The sequence below is a fragment of the Danio rerio genome, chromosome 22 (assembly GCF_049306965.1).
Source record: "Danio rerio strain Tuebingen ecotype United States chromosome 22, GRCz12tu, whole genome shotgun sequence".
NCBI lineage: Eukaryota > Metazoa > Chordata > Actinopteri > Cypriniformes > Danionidae > Danio > Danio rerio.
Window position 1 is genome coordinate 2,620,001 of NC_133197.1, and position 22,807 is coordinate 2,642,807.

The 22,807-nt window shown below is 37.3% G+C and overlaps 2 protein-coding genes across 4 annotated transcripts in view; both read left to right on the plus strand.

The window, feature by feature from the left end:
• The window catches only part of LOC108179143 (uncharacterized), a 17,892-nt gene extending 13,260 nt beyond the window's left edge, over positions 1 to 4,632 (plus strand). Inside the window, exons 6-7 of the mRNA XM_068216599.2 lie at positions 3,452 to 3,600; positions 3,881 to 4,632. Coding sequence (XP_068072700.1) covers positions 3,452 to 3,600; positions 3,881 to 4,494 — 763 coding nt within the window. The 3' untranslated portion in view covers positions 4,495 to 4,632. The remainder of the gene's footprint in view (positions 1 to 3,451; positions 3,601 to 3,880) is intronic.
• A 5,110-nt stretch (positions 4,633 to 9,742) lies between these two features.
• On the plus strand, positions 9,743 to 20,818 carry zgc:173726. 3 transcript variants are annotated; one of them, NM_001109848.1, is given in 5 exon segments: positions 9,743 to 9,819; positions 10,975 to 11,123; positions 16,769 to 16,894; positions 17,377 to 17,508; positions 19,389 to 20,575. In NM_001109848.1, coding segments are annotated over 4 exon segments (1,359 nt in total). In that variant the 5' UTR covers positions 9,743 to 9,819; positions 10,975 to 11,068; the 3' UTR covers positions 20,435 to 20,575.
• Positions 20,819 to 22,807: the final 1,989 nt, after the last annotated feature.

A 22,807-nucleotide genomic window follows, 5' to 3' on the forward strand; every position in this document is an offset into this window, starting at 1 on the left:
AAGATACAATGTTAATATAGTAATAAGTAGGTCCACACGGAATCTGCGTGCGCAGAATTCCGCACATTTTCCGCAGAATTCTTCAGATTTTTAGCTCATCATTAATTCAGTTTGTTTACTTGAGTAAATGTGTAAATCTAAATTTATTTAGTTTTTTAATTAATTACAGTAATATTATTGACTAATAGGAAAATGTTCATCTGATTAGTATATATATTATATTTGAGACTTGCTTTGTTTATCAAATAAAGTGAATCTAATTAGATTTGCAATTTAAACATTAAATAAAAGTTAGGTATTAAAAATATTAAAAGGTATTACTTTTTATTTCACTAATTAAGGTTTTAGTTATGATACTCCCAAAATAATTCCGCAGAAATCCACCGATTTTTACCGAAGTTCTCCGCAGAAATAGCAAAAAGCGTCCGCAGATTCCGTCTGGCCCTGGAAATAAGTAATGAATACAACATTGGAAATATATACAGACACATAGGAATACACACAATTAAGTAGTAACTAATTAATTTATCCTTCTTGTGACCTAAAACTCATGTGCGTCACAACTGACATGCATATGTGGTAGCAAAGATCTGGTTAATGCTTATCGAGTATTTAAACTGTGGACCTATTTAGATATCTAATAAAACAGTTTGCTAACTAGATCAATTAGTGCTACAGTCAGTATAAAATGAGCTGATCTGCTGCTGTTTAATGAGTGTTTATAGTCTTGTCAGGGTTCTGCCACTCTGGTCTTGTAAATTCTTGTTTTGGTGGCAGAGCTCTGACACCACCCATGTTTGGTCCTGTTTCTGTCTCTGTGTGGTGTACGCAGAGTGTGCGCGCTGCCGCTTGACGTGGCCGCGCGCGCTCTGCGTCCCTCAGACGCGCGCGCTCTTGTACTAGTGTTTGTGTTTGTTCTGTCAGTATCGCGCTGCTTTATTCTCGGCGCCTCCGTCTAGTTGGTTTCAGTTTTGGTTGGCGCGTTGCTTATGTGTGAGTGCACGGTAAGGTGTTTATCTATCGTGTGCTCGTGTCTTGCGTTTCTTGTCAAAGCACGTGGCTCGGTGTGGTCACGTGCTTCAGTGTTGTGCTTAGGTGCGTTCGACATGAAGCTCAGCTGCAGCCGGTGATCAACGAGATTAGCCGAGCGCAGGCGGGGGCGGAGTTGAAAACGGAGCCGTCAAGACGGACAGCTGGACACTTCGGGACTCAAAGTTGCTGCAGTCATGATGACCGATAACATGGCGTCATTATATTTTTTTGTTATTTTTATTTATAACAACAAAACATTTACAAATAAAACAGAATACAGTTTCTACAAACTGTAGTTCCTTTTTAAACAATAAGAGAGAATTATGAATAAAATATATAACAAATGCATGAGAGAAATAAGAGGAAATGAGAGGTTAATATAAACATAAAAACGAACAGGTCTATTAAATACAAAGCAATAAGCATAAATTCTAGGAGTTAAACATCAATCTTTAGGCTAATACTTCTTGTTTGAATATGCTAAAAAAGGGTTTACATATATGTACATTTATAGATATAAAAATTTCCCATGTAAAAAGCAAAACAAGGTGTTTTGATTAGGTCTTAATAAATGACATTATTTTGGATAATGAATGAATTTTCAAAAAAGCATTTTAATCCAAAAAGATTGTGTTGAAAAGAACAAAAGGTGAAATAAGTGAGCGATGTAGAAGTTTCCCAGAAAGAGCAGGTAGCCTTTAAACTGCTAGACAGGAAATACAATATATATTTATATTATAATAATAAAACCATTTTATAATTATTTAATAAAATAGTTCTTTACTTTAATTTGTTTAGAGAGCTTTAGGGTGGCAGGATCAATGATGATGATTATTTTACTTTAAGTCTGTAAGACTTATTTAGGTTATTCACTAAAATATACACTAAAATATAACATTTAAATCGTTCATGGAGCTGAATGCAGTAAATAGTCTGTACAAAAAAGTTAGAAATAAACCTTTGCAAACAAGCCAGCCTTTATAACCTGATTATTTAACAAAAGATGATTACTGCAGTAAATATTGTAGTCTTTTAATAAGCAAGATGTGTACAGGATAGAGAGTGTGTGAAAAGTGAATTGTTTGTTTTGAAACTTTTGAATCGGAATTTGTCCAATTATAAACCCGAAATACACGTGTTTGTTGTCATGTGGTGAACTCGGCCAATCGTGTAATATCGGTGTCGTCATCAAAGCTCCTGCAGTCGCTCTTCAGAAGCTGCGCGGTCTGAGTTTGCCGTCTGATCTCGGAGCGCTGTCGCGGTACTTTGATGCCACATGTGACAGTCACGTGGCGTCGGCGCAGCATCAATCCGGACAAGATTTCTAACCAGAATGCACCGCTTTAAGACAGATTTCGATCGATCTGCGCAGCGCTGCATGAAGTCGAACGCACCTCTTGTCTTGTCATGAACATGCGGTTAATGAGTTCTCTCATTGGCTGCATGTTCTTGTCCTGTTTTATGTAAGCGCAAGGCTTGTGTTGTCTCTCTGTGTCATGCGCTCTCCCGTCTATTGTCTAGTCCCACCCTCCTTGTTAACTCATTATTAGTTAGTCATGTTCACCTGTGTGCCAATTTACCTTTTGCTTTATAATCCCCTCATGTTTTCAGTCCGGTGCCAGTTCGTTGTCTACACTCCCCGTGTTCCTGCTCCAGTCTTGCCTTGCCTTGCCTTGTCTTGTCTTGTCATGTCAGCCCAGCCAAGTTTGTGTGTTTTGTTAATGTTTTCCCCCTCGGGGTAGTTTTGTTTTGCCTTTTATTTTTATTTTATTATTAATAAATACCCATTATTTCTTTGCCCTTGAGTCCTCGCTTCTTTTCCCCACCACGAACGTGACAAGTCTGAGGCTCATCAATATTATCAGAGCTGCTGAAATCCTCTTTATTTCATGTCAACAGTTTCTGTTTTCACCTCATTATATTGATGTCTTCAGATCTACGAATAAAGTTAACTGTGTTAGTTTCAACAGACCTGAGGAAAATACATGTTTACCAATTGTATTGTCTACAACAGTGGCTCTCAAACTTTTTTTCAGCAAGTACCACCTCAGAATTTTTTTTTTGATCTGTCAACATTGGGATATAAAATACGGGATACCTCCCGGTTCACCCAACAACCATTACAAATACGGGGTGTAAATGAGCTTCAAATGATAAAATACATTAGCAATTTGAAAATAAATTAAAAGGTTTAGCCTATTAAAAGTAAATTTCCTGATGCATAGTCATCGCATAGTTAAAAGTGTTTACATTTTTTTACTTTAATTATTCAGCGATTCCTCTGTGTACCACTAGAAGGAAGCACCACAGTTTGAGAACCACTGGTCTACAAGAGAAAACTATCATAATATCATTTATTCAATCAATCAGTGTAAATTAAGCAGATTACCATGTTTCTTCCTTCAGTTCAGCTGTAAATACTGGAATATTCCCATCAGTCTACAAGTGAAGACGAGCATCAGACCATCAGGAAGAAGAGAAATCTGCAAAGACAGAGTTTATTAAAGGAGAAAATGAGTGATCCAGAGCTCTGCAGAATTAAAGAGGAAGAGACTGAAGAAATAATAGGTTTGTGTTTATTCATTACTCTTCAATGTGTGGCTGAACAGCAGTGAGGTTGTGAATCTTTTAGCAGTCTAAATCGGCTAAAAAATCCATATTGGTGCATCCGTAATAAATGGTACTTCTATGTATTCTAAATATTAGCAATATGACATTAGCAGTTTTAGGTGAATCATATGTAAACATCTATTTTTTTATGTCGAGCGCTGCTAGAGCGCCTTCTGCTGTTAGCAAACTGTTAGCAAAACCCAGCCTCCAAAAATGTAACTCATTTACTTCATTTCAGATGTGATTGTGAAGGAGGAGAGTGAAGAACTGAGTGACGATGAGGAGAAACATCATGTCAAAAGTGAAGAAGAAACTCAATCCGAGACTGAAGATAGCTTTTTAGCCGTAAATGGTTTCATCTGCTCTCTGTGTGGAAAGAGTTTCAGGCGTAAATGCGATCTCAATCGCCACATGAGGATCCACACTGCAGAGAGACCCCACAAGTGTTCACACTGCAACAAGGGATTCAATGATGCAGGATACCTGAAAACACACGAGAGGATCCACACCGGAGAGAGACCGTACACATGCAGTCTGTGTGGGAAGAGTTTCACACAATCATCAAGCCTTAACACACACATGCTGATCCACACTGGAGAGAAAAAACACAGATGTGGTCACTGCGGCAAAACATTTTTAAGGTATACCGGTCTGAAGAACCATGTTATAATTCACACCAACGAGAAGCCTTATTCATGCCCTGAGTGCGGGAAGAGTTTCAGACATCTGTCAAATTTAAGAGACCATGAGAAGATCCACACTGGTGTTAAAGCGCACGTGTGCTTAGAGTGTGGCAAGAGTTTTATTACAGCTCGACAATTGAAACGACACCAGACGACTCACTCCTTTTAATTGAATGGAGAATTGGGAACAACAGGTTGAAACTGTTGTGCTGACTGAAGAGGCTTAGATGAAGTATGCCGATGACGAAGCTTATTAGTGTAAGTAGGCGCCCAGACTATTCAAACCTTTAAAAACAAACAGCAACTTGTACTGAATCCTACATTTGACTGGAGTCAGTCAAGAGACAATAATACTGATCAGCCCCCGTTTACACGAATGTGTTTTAGTTTGAAGTTTTGCTACTGTTACGCTATCCATCCACACTACGCCGAGCGCCGAAAACAGAGCACGCTGGAGAGGCTATTTTCATTCTGAAACGCTGCTGCTCCGTCTCAGTGTGGATGGGGGCAAACGGAGACATCTGAAAACGGAGGCGGGGCTGCTGAGATTCGCTACCTGATTGGGGCTTTTGCATCATTGCGTATCCTTCCCTTATTCGTCAAGCCCCTATCACATGACTTTAACACTTGGCTTTAACGCTACCGGAAGACAGCAGACCAGCCTTCAATGTAAACAACAACATGGACACAGAAATGGGAGCGTTGTTTGCACTATTGTCTGTTTTAGGCGGCATTGTGCAGTTATTCATTTTTACGTTTAGTAACAACTCAACCTCGTCGTCTGTCCACAAAAATACCTCTCTTGCTTTCTTTGCCATCGCTTTCATTGTTCAACCGGCGTTTGTTGACTAACAATAACCAAATGCCGAGTGAGACACATGCTTCCTGTTTTTACTAGAACGTGCATGCCCAGAGTGCGCGAATGGTCTCGTGATATACGTTTTTGGTGGCGTAGTGTGGATGGAGATATGTTCAGAGACGCTAGGTGAAACGCTAGAGTGGACGCGGATCGTTTTTGATCCAAAATGCCGTTTTAAAACTAAAACGCACTAGTGTAAACGGGACCTCAATTGCTAGCAGATTTCTTAGTCTTGTTAGGCTCTAGAGCGGGTGCAGATATATCCTCACCTGTACAATCGCTCGTGGAGAGATTTTGACTTTTTTTTTTTTTTATGAGTCTTTTTTATGAGTTTGCGCACACCGACCGTGCCATTCTCCATTTGTCCATGACAAAGTGAAAACAGTGATTCTCGTGAAGGACATTCTCATGTTTGCTTAATCCAGTGATGGTGAAATGAAGCTTCCTGAACCAGTGAACTGTTTGACTCAATTGTATCGAGAAAAAAAAAAAAGGTTTGTTACTCAGCTTTCCAAATCAGAGCTCGATGAAGACCTCTGCTGGTTAAAGTGTGGGAAAGCATTGTGTTGCAAAAATGTCAAATGTTCACAATCCGCTTGTTAAGTGTGACATCACGCTAAGCGGCTTCCGGGTCCAATAGCTCAATCAAACTGTATGGGGAGACTCATCAATTAGTAATAATAAACGTTCACAAAGCGCTCTAATGGCTCGTTTCCACTGACTGGTATAATACTGTACGGTACTGTATAGGTTAGTACGGGTCACCTTTTTCAGGTTTGCATTTCCACTGCTAAAAGGGTACCAATGGTACTCTTGTGGTGGGTGTGGTGTATGGCAGAAAGTTTCAGTCAACGTCATTTCCGCTCGAGAAAATGTCTAGAGTAAAACTGTACGAGTCGTTCACATATTATATGAAAGCACATTTTCCGGCGTCACTCTTGCATTTCTCAATTTCTGACAGGATCGGGTTTCAAAAAAATGACAATAATTAAGCGCACGTTATTATCATCAGCTCAAAAAGTTTGTTATTTCAGATATATACGCGCGGCAAGCGCAAGCTAGAAAGTGAAACCACTCGCGCTTCAGACTGGCTTGTAAAAAACTATGGGCCACTGTGTAAAATCTCCTCAAGACGACGACGACAAGGTTTGGGTGCGGGTCGACCATGGCTCATTATATGTATATATAATTACGCTGTAATCTCTCAGCTGTGTATGAAAACATTGCATTTTTTATTTTTTTTTCATTCTGGCTAGCTCCACACGAGCTCGTGACGTATCTCTGTAACCAATCAGCGTACAGCTGTGCTTGTAGCTCCACCTTTCTCGTGTTTGCTACCCTTTCGGAAGGGTGCCGAAAAAGTGGTACTGTACAGTTCTGTACGCCTTTTAACAGTGGAAACGGGCCATAATACTTTCGAAAATCACATTCGCAATATACATCCAAGCCTAATATTCGATGGCCTGAAAGTGGTTCGTTTTTTAAAAATTGTTTAGCTTTTGGTATTTGTGATGCAGGAAGCCCAGAGATTGTTGTGTAAACTGTGACTTTATATAAAATTAACCTTAATGTGTGATATGAATAAAACTAATATTTTATCAATTCAAATGAGTGGCGGCTTGGACCCGGAAACAGTATTACATACGTCACCAACACGTCAGCACTTAACACGCGGATTGACCGACTCATGCATGTAGTAATACAACTACAGTAATATAAACAAATTACCCTGTAGTTTTTTTACCTATATGTAGGCCCACACGGCCTTGTAGAATTCAGCAGATTTTTAGCCCATCATTAATCCTGTTTATTTACTTAAGTAAATGTGTGTAAATCTATATTTATTCAGTTTTTTTATTAATCACAGTAATAATATTGACTAATAAGAAAATGTTCATCTGATTTATGTACAATGCAGTTTGTGCAGTAATATTTTCTGTCTTTTAGTAGATGTATTATATGAGAGACTTGCTTTGTTTACCAAATAAAGTGAACCTAATTGCATTTGCATTTTTAACATTAAAAAAAAAGTTATTTTTCATTTCACATATTAAGGTTTTAGTTACGATACTCCCAAAATAATTCCGCAGAAATCTGCAGATTTTTACTAAAATTCTCCGCAGAAATAGCAAAAAGATCAGCAAATTCAGTCTGGCCCTGCCTATAAGGTATGTTACAGTACACCACAGATGAATGTAGTAAAATTCAAGGTATTCAAAAGTATTTATATTTATCGTATTCTAACGTGTCCTTCACCCACCCACCCGTTCCAATCGTGGATCAAATCGCCGATTCTTGCATGGGAGGTGAATGCTCTAAGGAACACACATGTGGCTCTCCAGCTGTCTCCCTTCAATAATATTTCACAGTTTAAAAAACTATAACCATCACTAGAAATCAGTTTTCTATTAATAAATACAATTACACTTTTTACATTTCGACTAATGCACGCGTACGGTGCTGTGGATAAAATTAAATCGTGACACTAATGAAGGGCAAATGCGTGTACGTGGTTACCATAAAAATATACGTTGTTTTGCCTTTTATTTACCCAATAACAGTAAAATATAATTTTTTGTTCTTCAAAACTAGCGAAAAATTAATTTAATAACAATAAGATATGTTCTTTAAAACTAGAGATGGGTATCGTTAAGGTTTTAACAGTACTACTACTTTTATCGATACCACTTATCGGTTCGTTACTTTAACGGTTCTCTTATCGGTACTTTTTGTATATTTTTTTTCGGGGTCTTTCTTAGTTCATTGTGCTCCCTGCAGTTAAAAGTGCCCTCTAATCTTATCTAATCTTTGATTTTTTCAGTAGCGCGTTAGTTAACTGTGTTTTGGAAGTTAACTGTGTTTTTAATACAGTTTTGGAGCATCTTGCGATGTAAAAATAAGCTGTTTTTCCTGCTTATACAAGAAAACAACCTGTTGTGTTTGTTGCAACAAGCATTGTCGCTGTCCACTCGGGAAATACAACCCGTTTGGTTCACTCCGCAAGCTTACGAGCTGTGTGCGCACGAGTCTGTGTCGCAAGCTGTGTGTGCGCTTAGAGAACAAAACACAGAGAACAAAAACAGAAACATGTTACATGGCCCTATAAATTTCCAACTTATATTTACCTGAAATGTAAAAAAAAAAGGAGGAAATTGCTCATTTTATTTTTATAAAATGTTTATTATTATTAATATTATTTTGTTTTGAGTAACAGCAATACCGATATTTAAGAATCCATATTTATTTTGTTTATTCATTAATTTGACTTGTTTATTGGTGCATATATAGACTAGTATAAATCATACAACAGTACATGGACAGCTCCTGTATCACCACAGCTTTCAAACAAAAGTCCAAAAAAGTAAAGAAAGATTTGACTTTGTCCAGTGACGGCCGACATCACAACACGCCGTTACCGTCCTTCAGGTGGTAAAGCACTGGCATTACATTACAAAACTGAAGTGCAGTTATTTCCTCGTTGTTCAAAGAGTCTGCAAGTTTGTGTTTCATGGATATAGGATGTAGCTAGGATTGTGGACATCGATGATGTTAAGCGTGTCTTTATTCAATGTTTAGCAGAAAAAAAAGTATTTTAGCAAAGCATGCAGCTGTTGGTAAAGTTCTCTCCCGGATCAGAGCGAGTTTTTGTGCTACCAAACACAGCGTTGCATGCAAAAAACTAAAGTCAGTCAAAGTAAAGGTCTCATTGCCTAGGATGTCAATCAAATTAATCAAGGTATAGTCACAAGTAAAATAATAGGCAATTTTATTATTCTTAGATTTTAGACGACGGGTTAGTAATTATATTATAGATGATTATATTCAAGTCAATGAAATAAAAACTTTAATAAATAAAATATGTTTGTAAGAATGTGGTGGGCCAGTGAAAAGCAGCTGTAGTGTATATAGTTTAATAATCAGTTTAAATTGTCACAAATAAATACATAAAAAGCGGCATTAATTCCCGCCCTCTCATGGTAGGTGCGCACATAGTGCGTACAGTCGTACGACTGCAGGTGCCACTGTTATGGTTTATATTATTGTAGTGCTTTATCATTTTGCCTCATGATACAATTTATATCCTGTAATTATGCAAAATATCAAAACACAACGCTTGTTTTGTGTGTATAAAATTGAATTCTCTCATACATATTCATCGACTGTAATCATGTTCAGTCTTTTATTAAGTGTAATTTGTGCAAAGAGAAGCTTTACACGTTCAAGGTATGCAAAGATTTATTTTAACTTCTTTTTGTCCAGCTATATTGTTTCTCCCGTCATTTTTTGGTCAATTTTTATCAGTCATATTTATATTTTGCTAGCTTTTGTTTACTGATTGTAGTTACATTATTATTTAGCCTACTTGTTAAATTTGTGCGTCATGAAGATTTACTTATTAATTTGATAAAGTGCGCTTGTAATAACATTTTAAACGCCTAATAAACAGTAATTCACCTCATACATGAGATGTTTACCAACAGACAATGCGAATGTTTGTAATTTGAAGACTTAATAAAAGTGTAGTGAGGAAAAGTCAAATTGGCGCTTTTTTTCCCCCAATTCCCCGTTGTTCCCGCCTCAACGTGATGACGTCAGAGCGACGCGTTCATTCAGCGTCGAGTCTTCAGAGCTGAGGTGGGTCTCATGCTTTTTCTCGTGTTTACTCAGCAATAAAACACACTTTTATTTATTTTAGTTTATTAAAGCGACAATCTGCGACTAGTTTCTGCACTGAGTTCACCTCTATCTGTGTGTCTGCTGCTGACCAAAACAACATAGGCAGCGAGGTGCTCTGAGAGGAACATATGCGCTAAGTGTTTGTGTTTTCCTATGCGAAGTTTTTTTTTAACTGTTGTAATGCCACAAAATATTATGTTGCGGATGTATTTGGGAATTTAGTGCTGCAGATATTCTGTTTGGCAGTAAAAATTGTTGATTTATTTGCTCGTCATTTAAAGTTTTTTAATTGTTTGTACATTTGTACATAACATAAACACGTGTTTAGCAAATAGAGGTAAAGTTGGTTTTATATTTGCACTTTCGTTCATTTAGAAGTCTCTATATTGTTATCATGTTACTTTGAATATTCGATCGGAATTAGCATGCAGGTATGACTTCAAAACAACATTAACACTATCTATTTGACTGTGAACAATGTTGTACTTTGTTGTCAATTGCTGCTGACATAACTTCCCTATTTAGAATTGGCAAAGAATACTTTTCTGAAATTATATTATTAAGGAGAATGTCTGAATAAATGAATATAAAACCAACTTAACCTCTATGTTTAGCAAAGATGTTGCGGATGCTAAGAATTTAAACTATAAAGATTTGTTAAAAAAAAGTTAATAAGCTAAATACCATTAACTCATTAAATAAACACACTACTTAAAATATGGCTAGACATAATTTCATTATTTTATATATGAAGTAAACACATTTAAAGAGATATTCATCAAAGTATTACGATGAAAATTCTATATTATTATATACTATTTATCATATATTAATGTTAAAAATCCTATCTAAACTGTCTCGTTTATTTGTGGTTTCATTGTATTTATTTTTTATGTACTGTTTTATGAGATAGTGTTTGTTTCTGATATGGCGTTACATAAAAATATTCAACATTTGTCTTGAGATCTATAAATTAAGTTAATTTTATTACTTTAAGAGTGTTATGTGAATTATGTGATCACCTATTGTATTGCATAAAATATATAAATGAATTGTTATAAATTAAACAGTTTAAACGAATGAGTAAATGAATCTCTGTTTTCTCTTTTGCAGATCGTCCCGTCAGTCTACAAGTGAAGACGAGCATCAGACCATCAGGAAGAAGAGAAATCTGCAAAGACAGAGTTTATTGAAGGACAGTGAGAAGATGAGTGATCCAGAACCCTGCAGAATTAAACAGGAGGAGACTGAAGAACTAATAGGTTTGTGTTTATTCATTACTCACTGAAATATATTTGTTCACGCAGCACGTTAACGCTGATAATGGCCCACCACTTATATATATGCGTTAACGTGCTGCATAAATGCGAGACTCTTATCGGGCGATTAAAAAGTATCCCCGTTAAAGTTGGGTTGGGAGCTGGGTCTATTCTATGAAAGCTATGATGACTTTCACGTGATATTTTATCTCAGATGTATACCGGTGAGCTGTCTGAGAAAAAAGTGCCCTTCTAAATCAAATCAGCAGGATTTCTGACTAACTGCAGTTCGGCAGTTTCACTTTCACTCATGAACGTTTCAATCATGTCCCCGTGAACAAACTGGGGTATTAGGCACAAATAAGGAGTAAGGACTGGTGAGGGTGTTATAGAATTTATTAACCCAGGCCAATCAAAGAAAAAAAAAATCTGCATTTCAGTTATTGTTTCATTTGTGACTTAAGTCTGATGAAGTTAATCAAAAATCTGTTTACATGGTAGATTTTTTTTTTTTTTTGCCTTTATTAGATAGGACAGTATTGAGACGGGAAGCAAAGTGGGAGAGAGAGAGAAGGTAGGGAGATGTCGTCGAGCCGGGATTCGAACTCACGATGCCCTGATGTGCTATTGCACCGTATGTCGACGCTAACCACTAGGCTATTGCACCGACTACATGGTAGACTCTTAACCATAGTATTGTCTTAATCATAATAATGATGTAAACATACTCAATTTTTGACACAATGTCAGGGCTCTGTGAACTTGGCTTTGTGACCAGCATTTTCTGTATGTAGGTACATCAAAAGCAAGTATGAAATGGCTTTTTGAAGCTTATGCAGGCCTACAGTTCAACATTCATGTTTAACTAAATGAACAGTTAGTAAACACAAGTACATCTTACTGAACATTATTTATTTTCATCACCAATTATCACAGTAGAACAGTTCCTCAAGCAGTTTGTGATGCATTTTGGAAACAGGAGATAAGCCCCTGGTCTAATGCGCCACCTGGCTTGAGAAACCCGATTTAAATCATAAGCTGACAGTTAAACAGCTGAGCAAGCATCTTTTAAACTTTAGATCTGGGGGGTATTCCAGAAAGCAGGTTATGTGACATACCCGGGTAAGTTTGAGAGTAAGTAAGTGGATAACCTCAGCTTTCGGTTCCAAAAACGGAGGTAACTTTGTGGGTATGTATGTAACCATAGCAACTCACTCTCTGAAGATAACCTGCTCGGTAGCAGGTTATGTTCCAGTGTAAGTTTGTGTCAGAAGGTAAGCGAGCATGGCGTGCCCTTTTGATGAGGATCCTGTGGACGTAGAAGCTCAAATTATACGAGGTTTTTTTTCGCCGGGAGAGAGTTATAAGACCACGTATTGATGTGTTTTCATACCCTAATGATTATTTGAAGGAGCGTTATCGTTTTTCAAAAGAGTCGTTAGTTTATTTAACACGTCTTTTAAAACCGCATATTGCGAACGTCACAAACCGTGGTTCTGCTCTTAGCACAGAAAGCATTCTGTCCATAGCACTAAGGTTTTTTGCGTCTGGCCATTTTTTGTATAATGTAGGTGATGCAGAGCATGTGGGAAAGGCAACTGTTTGTAGAGCCGTTCGTACGGTATGTCTGGCCCTTAAACACCTCTTACCCACATTTGTACAGTTCCCTGGCCACAAACCTCTGCGTGTTATTAAGAACGAATTCCACAGAGTGGCAGGTTTGTTCTTTGAAGGAAAATCTATTACGCATATTTAATATGCAGTCTTATTAGTTATATCTATACATGTTTTCTTTATGCACACTCAATACTTCCATAACTTTGTTTCAGGGTTACCAAATGTAATTGGGTGTGTTGATGGCACCCACATTCCTATTAAAGCCCCTTCAATAAATGAGGGGGACTATGTTAATAGGAAATCTACTCATAGTATCAATGTGCAGGTAACAATTTCCGTGTGTCCTTAATTTTTTTGCCTTGTTAAAACCATTGAATTGTAATATTGCTTTTTTTCCCACCAACTAGGTAATATGTGAAGCAACCCAAATAATTACAAACGTCGAGGCAAAATGGCCAGGATCTGTGCATGATGCCAGAATTTTCCGCGAGTCATCATTATGCCAGGCATTTCAGCAGGGTATATTTTGCTTGATATAATGAATTATTTTGTTTTATTTATTTATTTTTTTACTATATTTGTATTATACACTTTAATCATTACAGGACAGTACAATGGTTACTTGCTGGGGGACAGAGGATACCCTTGTCTGCCCTATTTAATGACACCCTACCCTGAACCTGAGCCTGGACCACAGACACGGTTAAACCTGGCTCACAGCCGAACAAGAGCTAAGGTGGAGATGACCATAGGGATTCTCAAATCTCGGTTTCAGTGTCTGCGTGGGCTCCGGGTCAGTCCAGAGAGGGCATGTGACATCATAGTGGCTTGTGTTGTACTTCACAACATTGCCACTATAAGAGGAGAGAGCCTCCCTCCTTGTATTGAGGGAGATGGCCCAGAGGAACACCTAGACATTTTAGAGGCCAACAGAGACGGAAGACTTTTGAGAGACAGGATCTGTCAAAATTTTTTTTATTTTTTTTGCACTGGTTTGCCAGACAGTTCATTTCTTTAATTCCTGAAAAACAATAAATGTACAATTCAGTAAGATTTTTTTTATATATATATTACTTTATACACACACAAACTTAACATGCAACAGATTAATATTCACAGTTCTCACCTTAAGGCGATGCTCCAGTAATTGAATTTCAAGTGCTGCTTTTTTTATAAGTGGCCTTTTCTCTTCCATTTGAAGCTGTATAAGGTCCATCTCCATGTCACTTTTACTTATTTGTTTCTGAAGATGGACCTTATACAGCTCTTTTGCTGGCAACTAGGAATTGGAAAATGTATAATAAATGAGATTGTTTGGTCAGACAATAAAATTAAAATATGGACAACTGGCCACAAGTTCTTACACTGCTTAGATTATGCGTTGAGGTTGAAGGACCCTCATCTGTGGGCAAATCCCCAGGTATGTACTGTCAAATGACAATGACAATGAGTTTGTTACTCTGATGCAAAGGCGGCCATGCATTATAATGGTCTGCATTATACCTCAGTGGGCCTAGGAGCATTGTCCACTTCTGTCACAGCAGATGTGGTCTCTTCATCATCATCTTGATCATCCTACAAGAGAAATATGCAAGTTTACATCATCTGACAAAAAATAAATAAATAAATAAAAAAAATAAAATAAAAAAGCAACTAAAGGTCCCTAACAACAAATTACTTACAACTGTGACGGACCGTGTTCTTTCTGGAGGGTCCAATAACACAATATGTCCATCAGTATCTATATGAACACACAACCATTAAAATTATGTATATTATCAAATAAAACCAATACTACATGAAAGAGTAGCATGTCACAATAATACAACCAAGATCACAGTAGTCTATACATCATATGCAGTTAAATAAATAAAAGCTTGTATAAATTAAACATGTTCAAAAAGCCTTTAAGTGACAGAAATAGTCAAGTGAAAAAATGAAAACAAATCATAGAGGTAAACTTACATTTCACCATTTTTTCACCATCACTTGTTGTACATGATGAACTGCCCCCTTGAATGCCAGCAACCACTGGTCGTCCTTTATTAAGGGACAGAGCCAGCTCCTCACATGGGGTAAGGGGAGGTGGTGGTGGACCCCCGCCAGTTAGACGGGCTTCAGCCTTCTTTCTATTAGCTACATGACAGAAAGAGTACTAAATAGTGTTTAATTAATAGTTCAGTAATTGTGTAATGAAATATTACCTTTTTGCAGAATGTTTTTGTGTTTCATTTTAACTTGGCTCAGAGTTCTTCTGGCTCCAGAAGGATTGCACCTTATTAAATAAATAAATTAAATATATATATATATATATATATATATATATATATATATATATATATATATATATATATATAAATATATATATAACTATATATATATATATATATATATATATATATATATATATATATATATATAAATGTACATGTAGACATCACATTTAATTATGTTGCATTATAAGAAAACAGGAAACAATAACACATTTGTAATTTTATACACTCACGCATTTACTCTGTCCGTTATTTTTTGCCAAGCCAACTCTCTATCTTTAGCAGATGCAGCTGTATTGCTCCTTTTTAATATTACTGGCTTAAATTCCTCGTACGCATACATTAAAACCTCCAACTCCGCCTCTGTAAAATACGCCGCTCTCTTTTTTTTCGCTTTGACTTTCCATGGTGACTCATGAAATCAGCGATCCATTGAGAATGTCTTTATGTATGCTCTGTGCACGCGCATTAACTCTAGGTAACCAATTGAGGGTTGATTAAACTAACTCTTCTCAGGTGTTTTGGAACCGACATACTCATGGTATGCCGGTTTGGGGTAAATCAACCCAGAAGTTATGATTTACCAAATGGTAAGTTAACCCAGCTTTCTGGAATACCCCCCTGTAGTGTCTGCTTTTTGCTGGCTGTATGTGGGCGGAGTAATACACAAAGGGTAAAGAGGCTGCAGGAGTTTTGATATTGCGGAGTATCACACGGCTATCAGCCAATCAGATTTGAGAACCAGACAGAACTGTTGTGTGTATATATATATATAAATATATATTTATATATATATAAATATATATTTATATATATATAAATATATATTTATATATATATATAAATATATATTTATATATATATATATATATATATATATATATATATATATATATATATATATATATATATATATATATATATATATATAATATGAGCAATTGATGTTTAACATTTAAAAAAAAAAAAAAAGTTTCAGTAAAAAAGCTCTAAAATACTCAAAAATGCATCTGTCAATGTTTTCATACAATTATATTTGATTCACCAAAGTCACACAAGTGGCAATTTCACATCTGTCACATCCATAACAGAGAGAAGTCACATACATAACGACACTTTTTCCACATAAATGTAAAATCAAATAAAATCAATCATGTTTTGTTCTATAGTGAGCCGACTCTTCTCCTTTTTATAATTATTCTTTCTTTTGGGTTTTGCAGTTCAAGTCACAGAATTTCTACAAAGTATGTTGTATACTGTAAACTTGCTGACTTTTTTTGTCACATCCATAACACATGTTTATTTTACACATTTAAAATATAAAAAATGTTTACAGATTGAAATTTTTCTGCTCCCATGTCTCTGTGGCTAGTTTTTTAATATAAAGAGATGTTTCAATATACTGTTAAGATATACTTCCTCTGTCAATTTATGTTTTGAGAATTTACTGCAAATGTCACATCCATAACGCTGGACTTGCTCATATATATATATATATATATATATATATATATATATATAGATATATATATATAGATATATATATAGATAGATATAGATATGTGTGTGTGTGTGTGTGTTCTAGATACTAAAGGTTTTATTTGCACACATGCTTTTAAATGACATTTTACAGTTGGCACACATCTAATTTTAGTTGCAATTGCTCACAGTTTTTGATACTTGCTGGGGCACCATCTGCTGTTAGCAAACTGTTACAAACTAGCCTCTTTTCATTTAACTTATTGGCTTAATTTTTAGATGTGAAGCAGGAGAGTGAAGAACTGAGTGAAGATGAGGAGAAACATCAGGTCAAAAGTGAAGAAGAAACTCAATCAGAGACTGAACATTTATCTTTTCTACAATCAAACACGCATAACAATTACAGTAAGTACCTCTATCTTAAGATCCAGCCCTTCAGGTCTTATTATTTATGGAATTTAATTGCTCCCTGCCGCCATTGAAATTTGAATAAATTTACTGTCATTTGAAAAATAATAAAATGGCCGGTGAGTGTATTAAAAGACTATAGAATACACAAGACATGTCACTTGTATCTATTTGAATATATTATATTGTATATATTATATATATATATATATATATATATATATATATATATATATATATATATATATATATATATATATATATATATATATATATATATATACACACACATTTATTCATTTTTTTTTTCTTTTTTTCTTTTTTCGAGATACTAAATGTTACTTGCACACATGCTTTTAAATGACATTTTACCGTTCACACACATCTATTTTACATGGTCCTTGCTGGAGCACCATCTACCGTTAGCAAACTGTTACAGACTAGGCTATTTTCCTTTAACTTATTGGCTTAATTTTCAGATGTGATCGTGAAGGAGGAGAGTGAAGAACTGAATGAAGATGAGGAGAAACATCAGGTCAAAAGTGAAGAAGAAACTCAATCAGAGACTGAACATTTATCTTCTCTACAAACAAACACAAACAACACTCACAGTAAGTACCTCTATCTTAAGATCCAGCCCTTCAGGTCATATTATTTAGGATAACTATGGAATTTGATATAGTTTAAATAAATTTACTGTCATTTGAAAAAAATAATAAAGTGTCCAGTGAGTGAAAAGACTATAGAATACACAAGACATGTCACTCGTATCTGTTTGAATGGGGAAATGTGTAGCGGTCAATATGGTGAATAAAGCCCCACCTACTAGTACAGGAGCCAATCATTGATCGCTATATGGTGAATAAAGCCTGCCTTCTTGTACAGGAGCCAATCATGACCTTGCTGCAATTTTAGTTTCCCAAAACGGTATAATAAAGTTGAGTCGGAGTCTGTCTGAGGTGATCATAGGTCGAGGTGGACAACCATGACATGTGGAGTGCCACAAGGTTCAATTCTGGCACCTCTCCTGTTCAACCTTTATATGCTCCCACTAAGCCAGATAATGAGACGGAACCAAGTGATGACACTCAGATCTACTTAGCCTTACTGCCTAATGACTACAGCCCTATTGATACCCTCTGCCGGTGCATTGATGAAATGAACAGTTGTAATGTAATGTGTGTTTATATAGCGCATTTATTGTGTATGGCCATACACCCAAAGCTCTCCATAATCATGGGGGGGGTCTCTCCACACCACCTCCAGTGTGCAGCATCCACTTGGATGTTGCGACAGGAGCCACAGGACAACGGCGCCAGTGCACTCACCACTCACTAGCTATAGGGGGAGTGGAAAGACAGTTATAGAGCCAATTCAGTGGATGGGGATGATTGGGAGGCCATGATGGTTAAGGGCCGAGATGGAATTTGGCCAGGACACCGGGGTTACACCCCTACTCTTTACAAGAAGTGCCATGGGATTTTTAATGACCACAGAGAGTCAGGTCCATGGTTTGATGTCTCATTAGAAAGACGGCACCCATTGACAGTATAGTGTCCCCTACACTTACACTGGGGCATTAGGACTCACACAGGTCACAGGCTGAGCGGCCCCTGCTAGCCTCACTAACACCACTTCCAACAACAACCTAGTTTTCTCATGTCGTCTCCCATCCAGATACTGAACAGGCTCAGCCCTGCTTAGCTTCAGTGAGTAACCAGTCTTGGGCTGCAGGGTGATATGGCTGTTGAATAAGTTGGATATTCCAAAACTTTGTTCAGTTAAACAAAGAGAAAACTAAAGTCATTGCATTTGGGAACAGAGATGAGGTTCTCACGGTGAAATGCGTACCTTGGCTCTAAAGGTCAAACAACAAAAAAACAAGGTCAAGAATCTCGGTGTGATTCTGGAGTCAGATCTGAAATGTAGTCAGTCAAAGGTCTTTTTTGTCACATACACTTCCCTGTAGTCAAATACACTGTCACACCCCCCCCCCCAAAAAAAAAAAAACACTTCAAAGACATGTGCTGTTGGTCAGGGGTGTCAAACTCAATTCCTGGAGGGCCGAAGCCCTGCACAATTTAGTTCCAACCCTACTCCTACACACTCACCTGTAGGTTTCAAACAAGCCTGAAGGACTCGATTAGTTTGATCAGGTGTGTTTAATTAGGGTTGGAACTAAACTGTGCAGAGCTGCGGCCCTTTTGGAACTGAGTCTGACACCTGTGCTGTAGGTGAATTGAATAAACTAAATTGGCTGTAGTGTATGGGTGTTTCACAGTGCTGGGTTGCAGCTGGAAGGGCATCTGCTGTTTAAAACATGTTCTGGATAAGATGGCAGTTCATTCAGCTGTGTAAACACCAGAGACTAAGCCAAAAGAAAATGAATGAATGAATTGACCATCGATTGAAAGGGTCACTGACAATCATTGATTAATCATTTGCTTCCCAACTTGACATTTTTCCTACTTTTTCTTCATTTCATTTTTAGACCTGACGGTGAAGAAAGAGGAAAGTGAAGAACTGTGTGAAGATAAGAAAGTCTATCAAAGCGTTCAAACAGAAGTGAAGTCAAATACTTGCTCTTTGTGTGGAAAGACTTTTATAAAGCCATCGTATTTAAAACGACACCAGAGGACTCACACTGGAGAGATACCGTACACATGCGATCAATGTGGGAAGAGTTTCAACAAACCATCAACCCTTAATCAACACATGCTGATCCATACTGGAGAGAAAACACACAAATGTGATCACTGCGGCAAAACATTTCTAGAGCCTTCAGATCTAAACACCCATCTTACAGTTCACACAAAAGAAAAGCCTTATTCATGTTCTGAGTGTGGAAAGAGGTTTACACTGCTGCCATATTTAAAAAAACACGTTAAGATCCACACTGGTGTGAAAGAGTTCGTCTGCTCTGAGTGTGGGAAGAGTTTTAATACAGCCCGAAACTTGAAACAACACCAGATGATCCACACTGGAGAGAGACCTTACAAGTGTTCACACTGCGACAAGAGCTTCATTTACTTACAAAACCTGAAATCACATCAGAGGACTCACACTGGAGAGAAACCACACAAGTGTTCACACTGCGACAAGAGATTTGGTAATTTACATAACCTGAAACTACACCAGATGATCCACACTGGAGAGAGACCGTACAAGTGTTCACACTGCGATAAGAGATTTAGGCAGTTACAGATTCTGAAAAACCATGAGAGGACTCACACTAAAGAGAAGCCGAACACATGTACTCAGCACACATGTACTCAGTGTGGAAATAGCTTCACAAAATCACTACACCTTCAATGGCACATGATGATCCACCCTGGAGAGAGGCTGTACAAGTGTTCACACTGCGATAAGAGATTTAGGCAGTTACAGATTCTGAAAAACCATGAAAGGACTCACACTAAAGAGAAGCCGAACACATGTCCTCAGCACACATGTACTCAGTGTGGAAATAGCTTCACAAAATCACTACACCTTCAGTGGCACATGATGATCCACGCTGGAGAGAAAACACAAATGTGATCAATGCGGCAGAACGTTTTTGAGACCTTCAGAGCTGAAGAGATATCTTATAGTTCATACAAAGGAGAAGCCTTATTCATGCTCTAAGTGTAAAAAAAGTTTTACGCAACAGGCAGAATTAAAATCACATCAACCAAACCACACTGGTGTGATAGAGCATGTCTGTTTTGAGTGTGGGAACACTTTTGATACAGCTTTAGGCTTGAAAAAGCACCAGAAGATTCACACTGGAGAGAGACCACACAAATGTGATCAATGTGGCAAAACATTTTTGAAGCCTTCAGATCTGAATCTTAGAGTTCATACATAGAAGAAGCCTTATTCATGTGCTGAGAGTGGAAAGAGTTTTACGCAACAGGCAAAATTAAAATCACATCAACAAAACCACATAATAGTTTTCTTCTTTGGTCTGAAGCACACAGCGTCCATTTCTCCTAAAAAAAAAAAATATCTGAATATATAGTCATAATTTGTTTTAGAATCATGCCTAAAATCTACAACAATATGGGTCGTCACATTCAGATCAGCTCATAGATGGAGTTCCTCACCAAAGATTTTTGTCTGAAGGTTTTGTAATTGTAGGGCTTTATCATTTTGCACCATGATACAATTTATATAATTATGCAAAACTTCAAAATACAAAGCTTGTTTTGTTTGGTATAATGTTGAATTCTCTTAGGCCCCGTTTACATTAATGCGTTTTAGTTTGAAAACGCATAAGTTTTAAGTTAAGTTTTAAGTTACGCCAACCGTCCACACTACGCCGGAGTTCTCGAGCGCCGAAAACGGAGCGTTTTGAAAACGCTGGAGAGGCCATTTTCATTCTGAAACGCTGCTGCTCCGTCTCAGTGTGGATGAGCAAAAACGGAGACATCTGAAAACAGAGGCGGGGCTGCTGACATTCGCCTCTCTGATTGGGGCTTTTCCTCAATATTAAGTAGCCTAACACACACAGTTCAGTCCTGCATCCTCTCCTTGTAAGTTCAGACTTCGCAAGTTTGATCAAGGCTGCAGTCTCTTCTTCTCAATTTGATATGGAAAACAGGCTATACCGAGGACACGGGTAAATCTTCAAAGGGAACAGTGCACTTTATAACTTCATTCACATCACCCTGGCTACGTTGTTTCACTTTCTCAACAATAAAATGTAAACATGATTTAAGGAACTGCCTATTTTCATTTTAATATTAGCAACTTAGACAGCAGACATGTTGAGGCGTCGTGCTGCATGACCGTCATCTTCACTGTGTGGATATTTATTTTAAATTTCAGTGAAAATACGAAACACACCCTCTCTTTTGCTGATTATCAGTTTTAATAATCGATAATGGCCATTATAAAAGTATAACATACAATAAGTTTATACATTATAGGAAATAAAGGCAAGCGATCAGTCAATATACATAATGTAGGCTACGTGGTAACATTAATCATTAACTTATCTTTGCGCTCAGCCAAAACACGTTACCTGAGAACAAGTAATAGATTCCAATGACCAAAGTCAGAATATGTCGTTAGATAAAGACAACAAGATGAATGAAATATCCCGTTTAATAAATATAGTGAGATTAGATCCAGCAGGAGATGCTTGATGAGAAGTCCGACTAGCAGAGCTCTCATCTGGGTAGATGGGCTGCAGCGCTTGCCCGAGAGTGTCTGTGTGGTCACGTGATGTGCGTTTTCAGCGTTTTGGTGTGGACGGAGAGCAGTTCAGAAACGCTGGGTAAAACGCGAGTGTGGACGCGGATCGTTTTCATTCTAAAACGCCGTTTTAAAACTAAAACGCACTAGTGTAAACGGGGCCTTATACATCTTATATACAGGGCTTGACATTAACACCCCCCTAATGCGGGAAGATTTTAGCCGTGGTAGGTTAGACAGCCACCGTCACTTGCCACTTTGGCTGGTTGAAAAAACATTTTAAATTGTAGTTTTCTTAAAAGCAGTGTTCGACCATAAGGATGGCCTAATATTTGTGCAAATGGGATCTTACAATTGAGAAGAAACACAACTGCCTAAAATAATTGTTCGCACGAGCAAAAGAAAGCAGGTAAATACTGAATAAGAGGATAATCCTTTGCGCCAACGGCTGATGTGATGCGCTCGACTAAAACGCGTGCGTGCTCCAGTTTCCTTGCGTGAAGCAACTGTGCCTGGAAATGCAACTGTAGTGATTGGTTCTCTTTCAAATAGCTTTGCTCATGCACCCGACAGTCTTGCTGCTTTCAAGAGCTCCAGCACCGGTTGCTTTCACTTTGACCGTTCTTTGAGTAGATTATTCATTGGCCTATCGTTAACCGTGTGTGTTTGAGATCATCCTTTCTTTATCGCACATGGTGTGTTTTTCATTTGCTTTCTTTTGCTCACACTTAT

Excerpts from the sequence above, each read along its gene's own strand:
- zgc:173726 (XM_068216223.2), top strand. The coding sequence starts at position 11,069 with ATGAGTGATCCAGAACCCTGCAGAATTAAACAGGAGGAGACTGAAGAA. Across the intron at positions 11,124-16,768 it reads GGAGACTGAAGAACTAATAG|ATGTGAAGCAGGAGAGTGAA; the intron begins GTTTGTGTTTAT and ends CTTAATTTTTAG. Across the intron at positions 16,895-17,376 it reads AAACACGCATAACAATTACA|ATGTGATCGTGAAGGAGGAG; the intron begins GTAAGTACCTCT and ends CTTAATTTTCAG.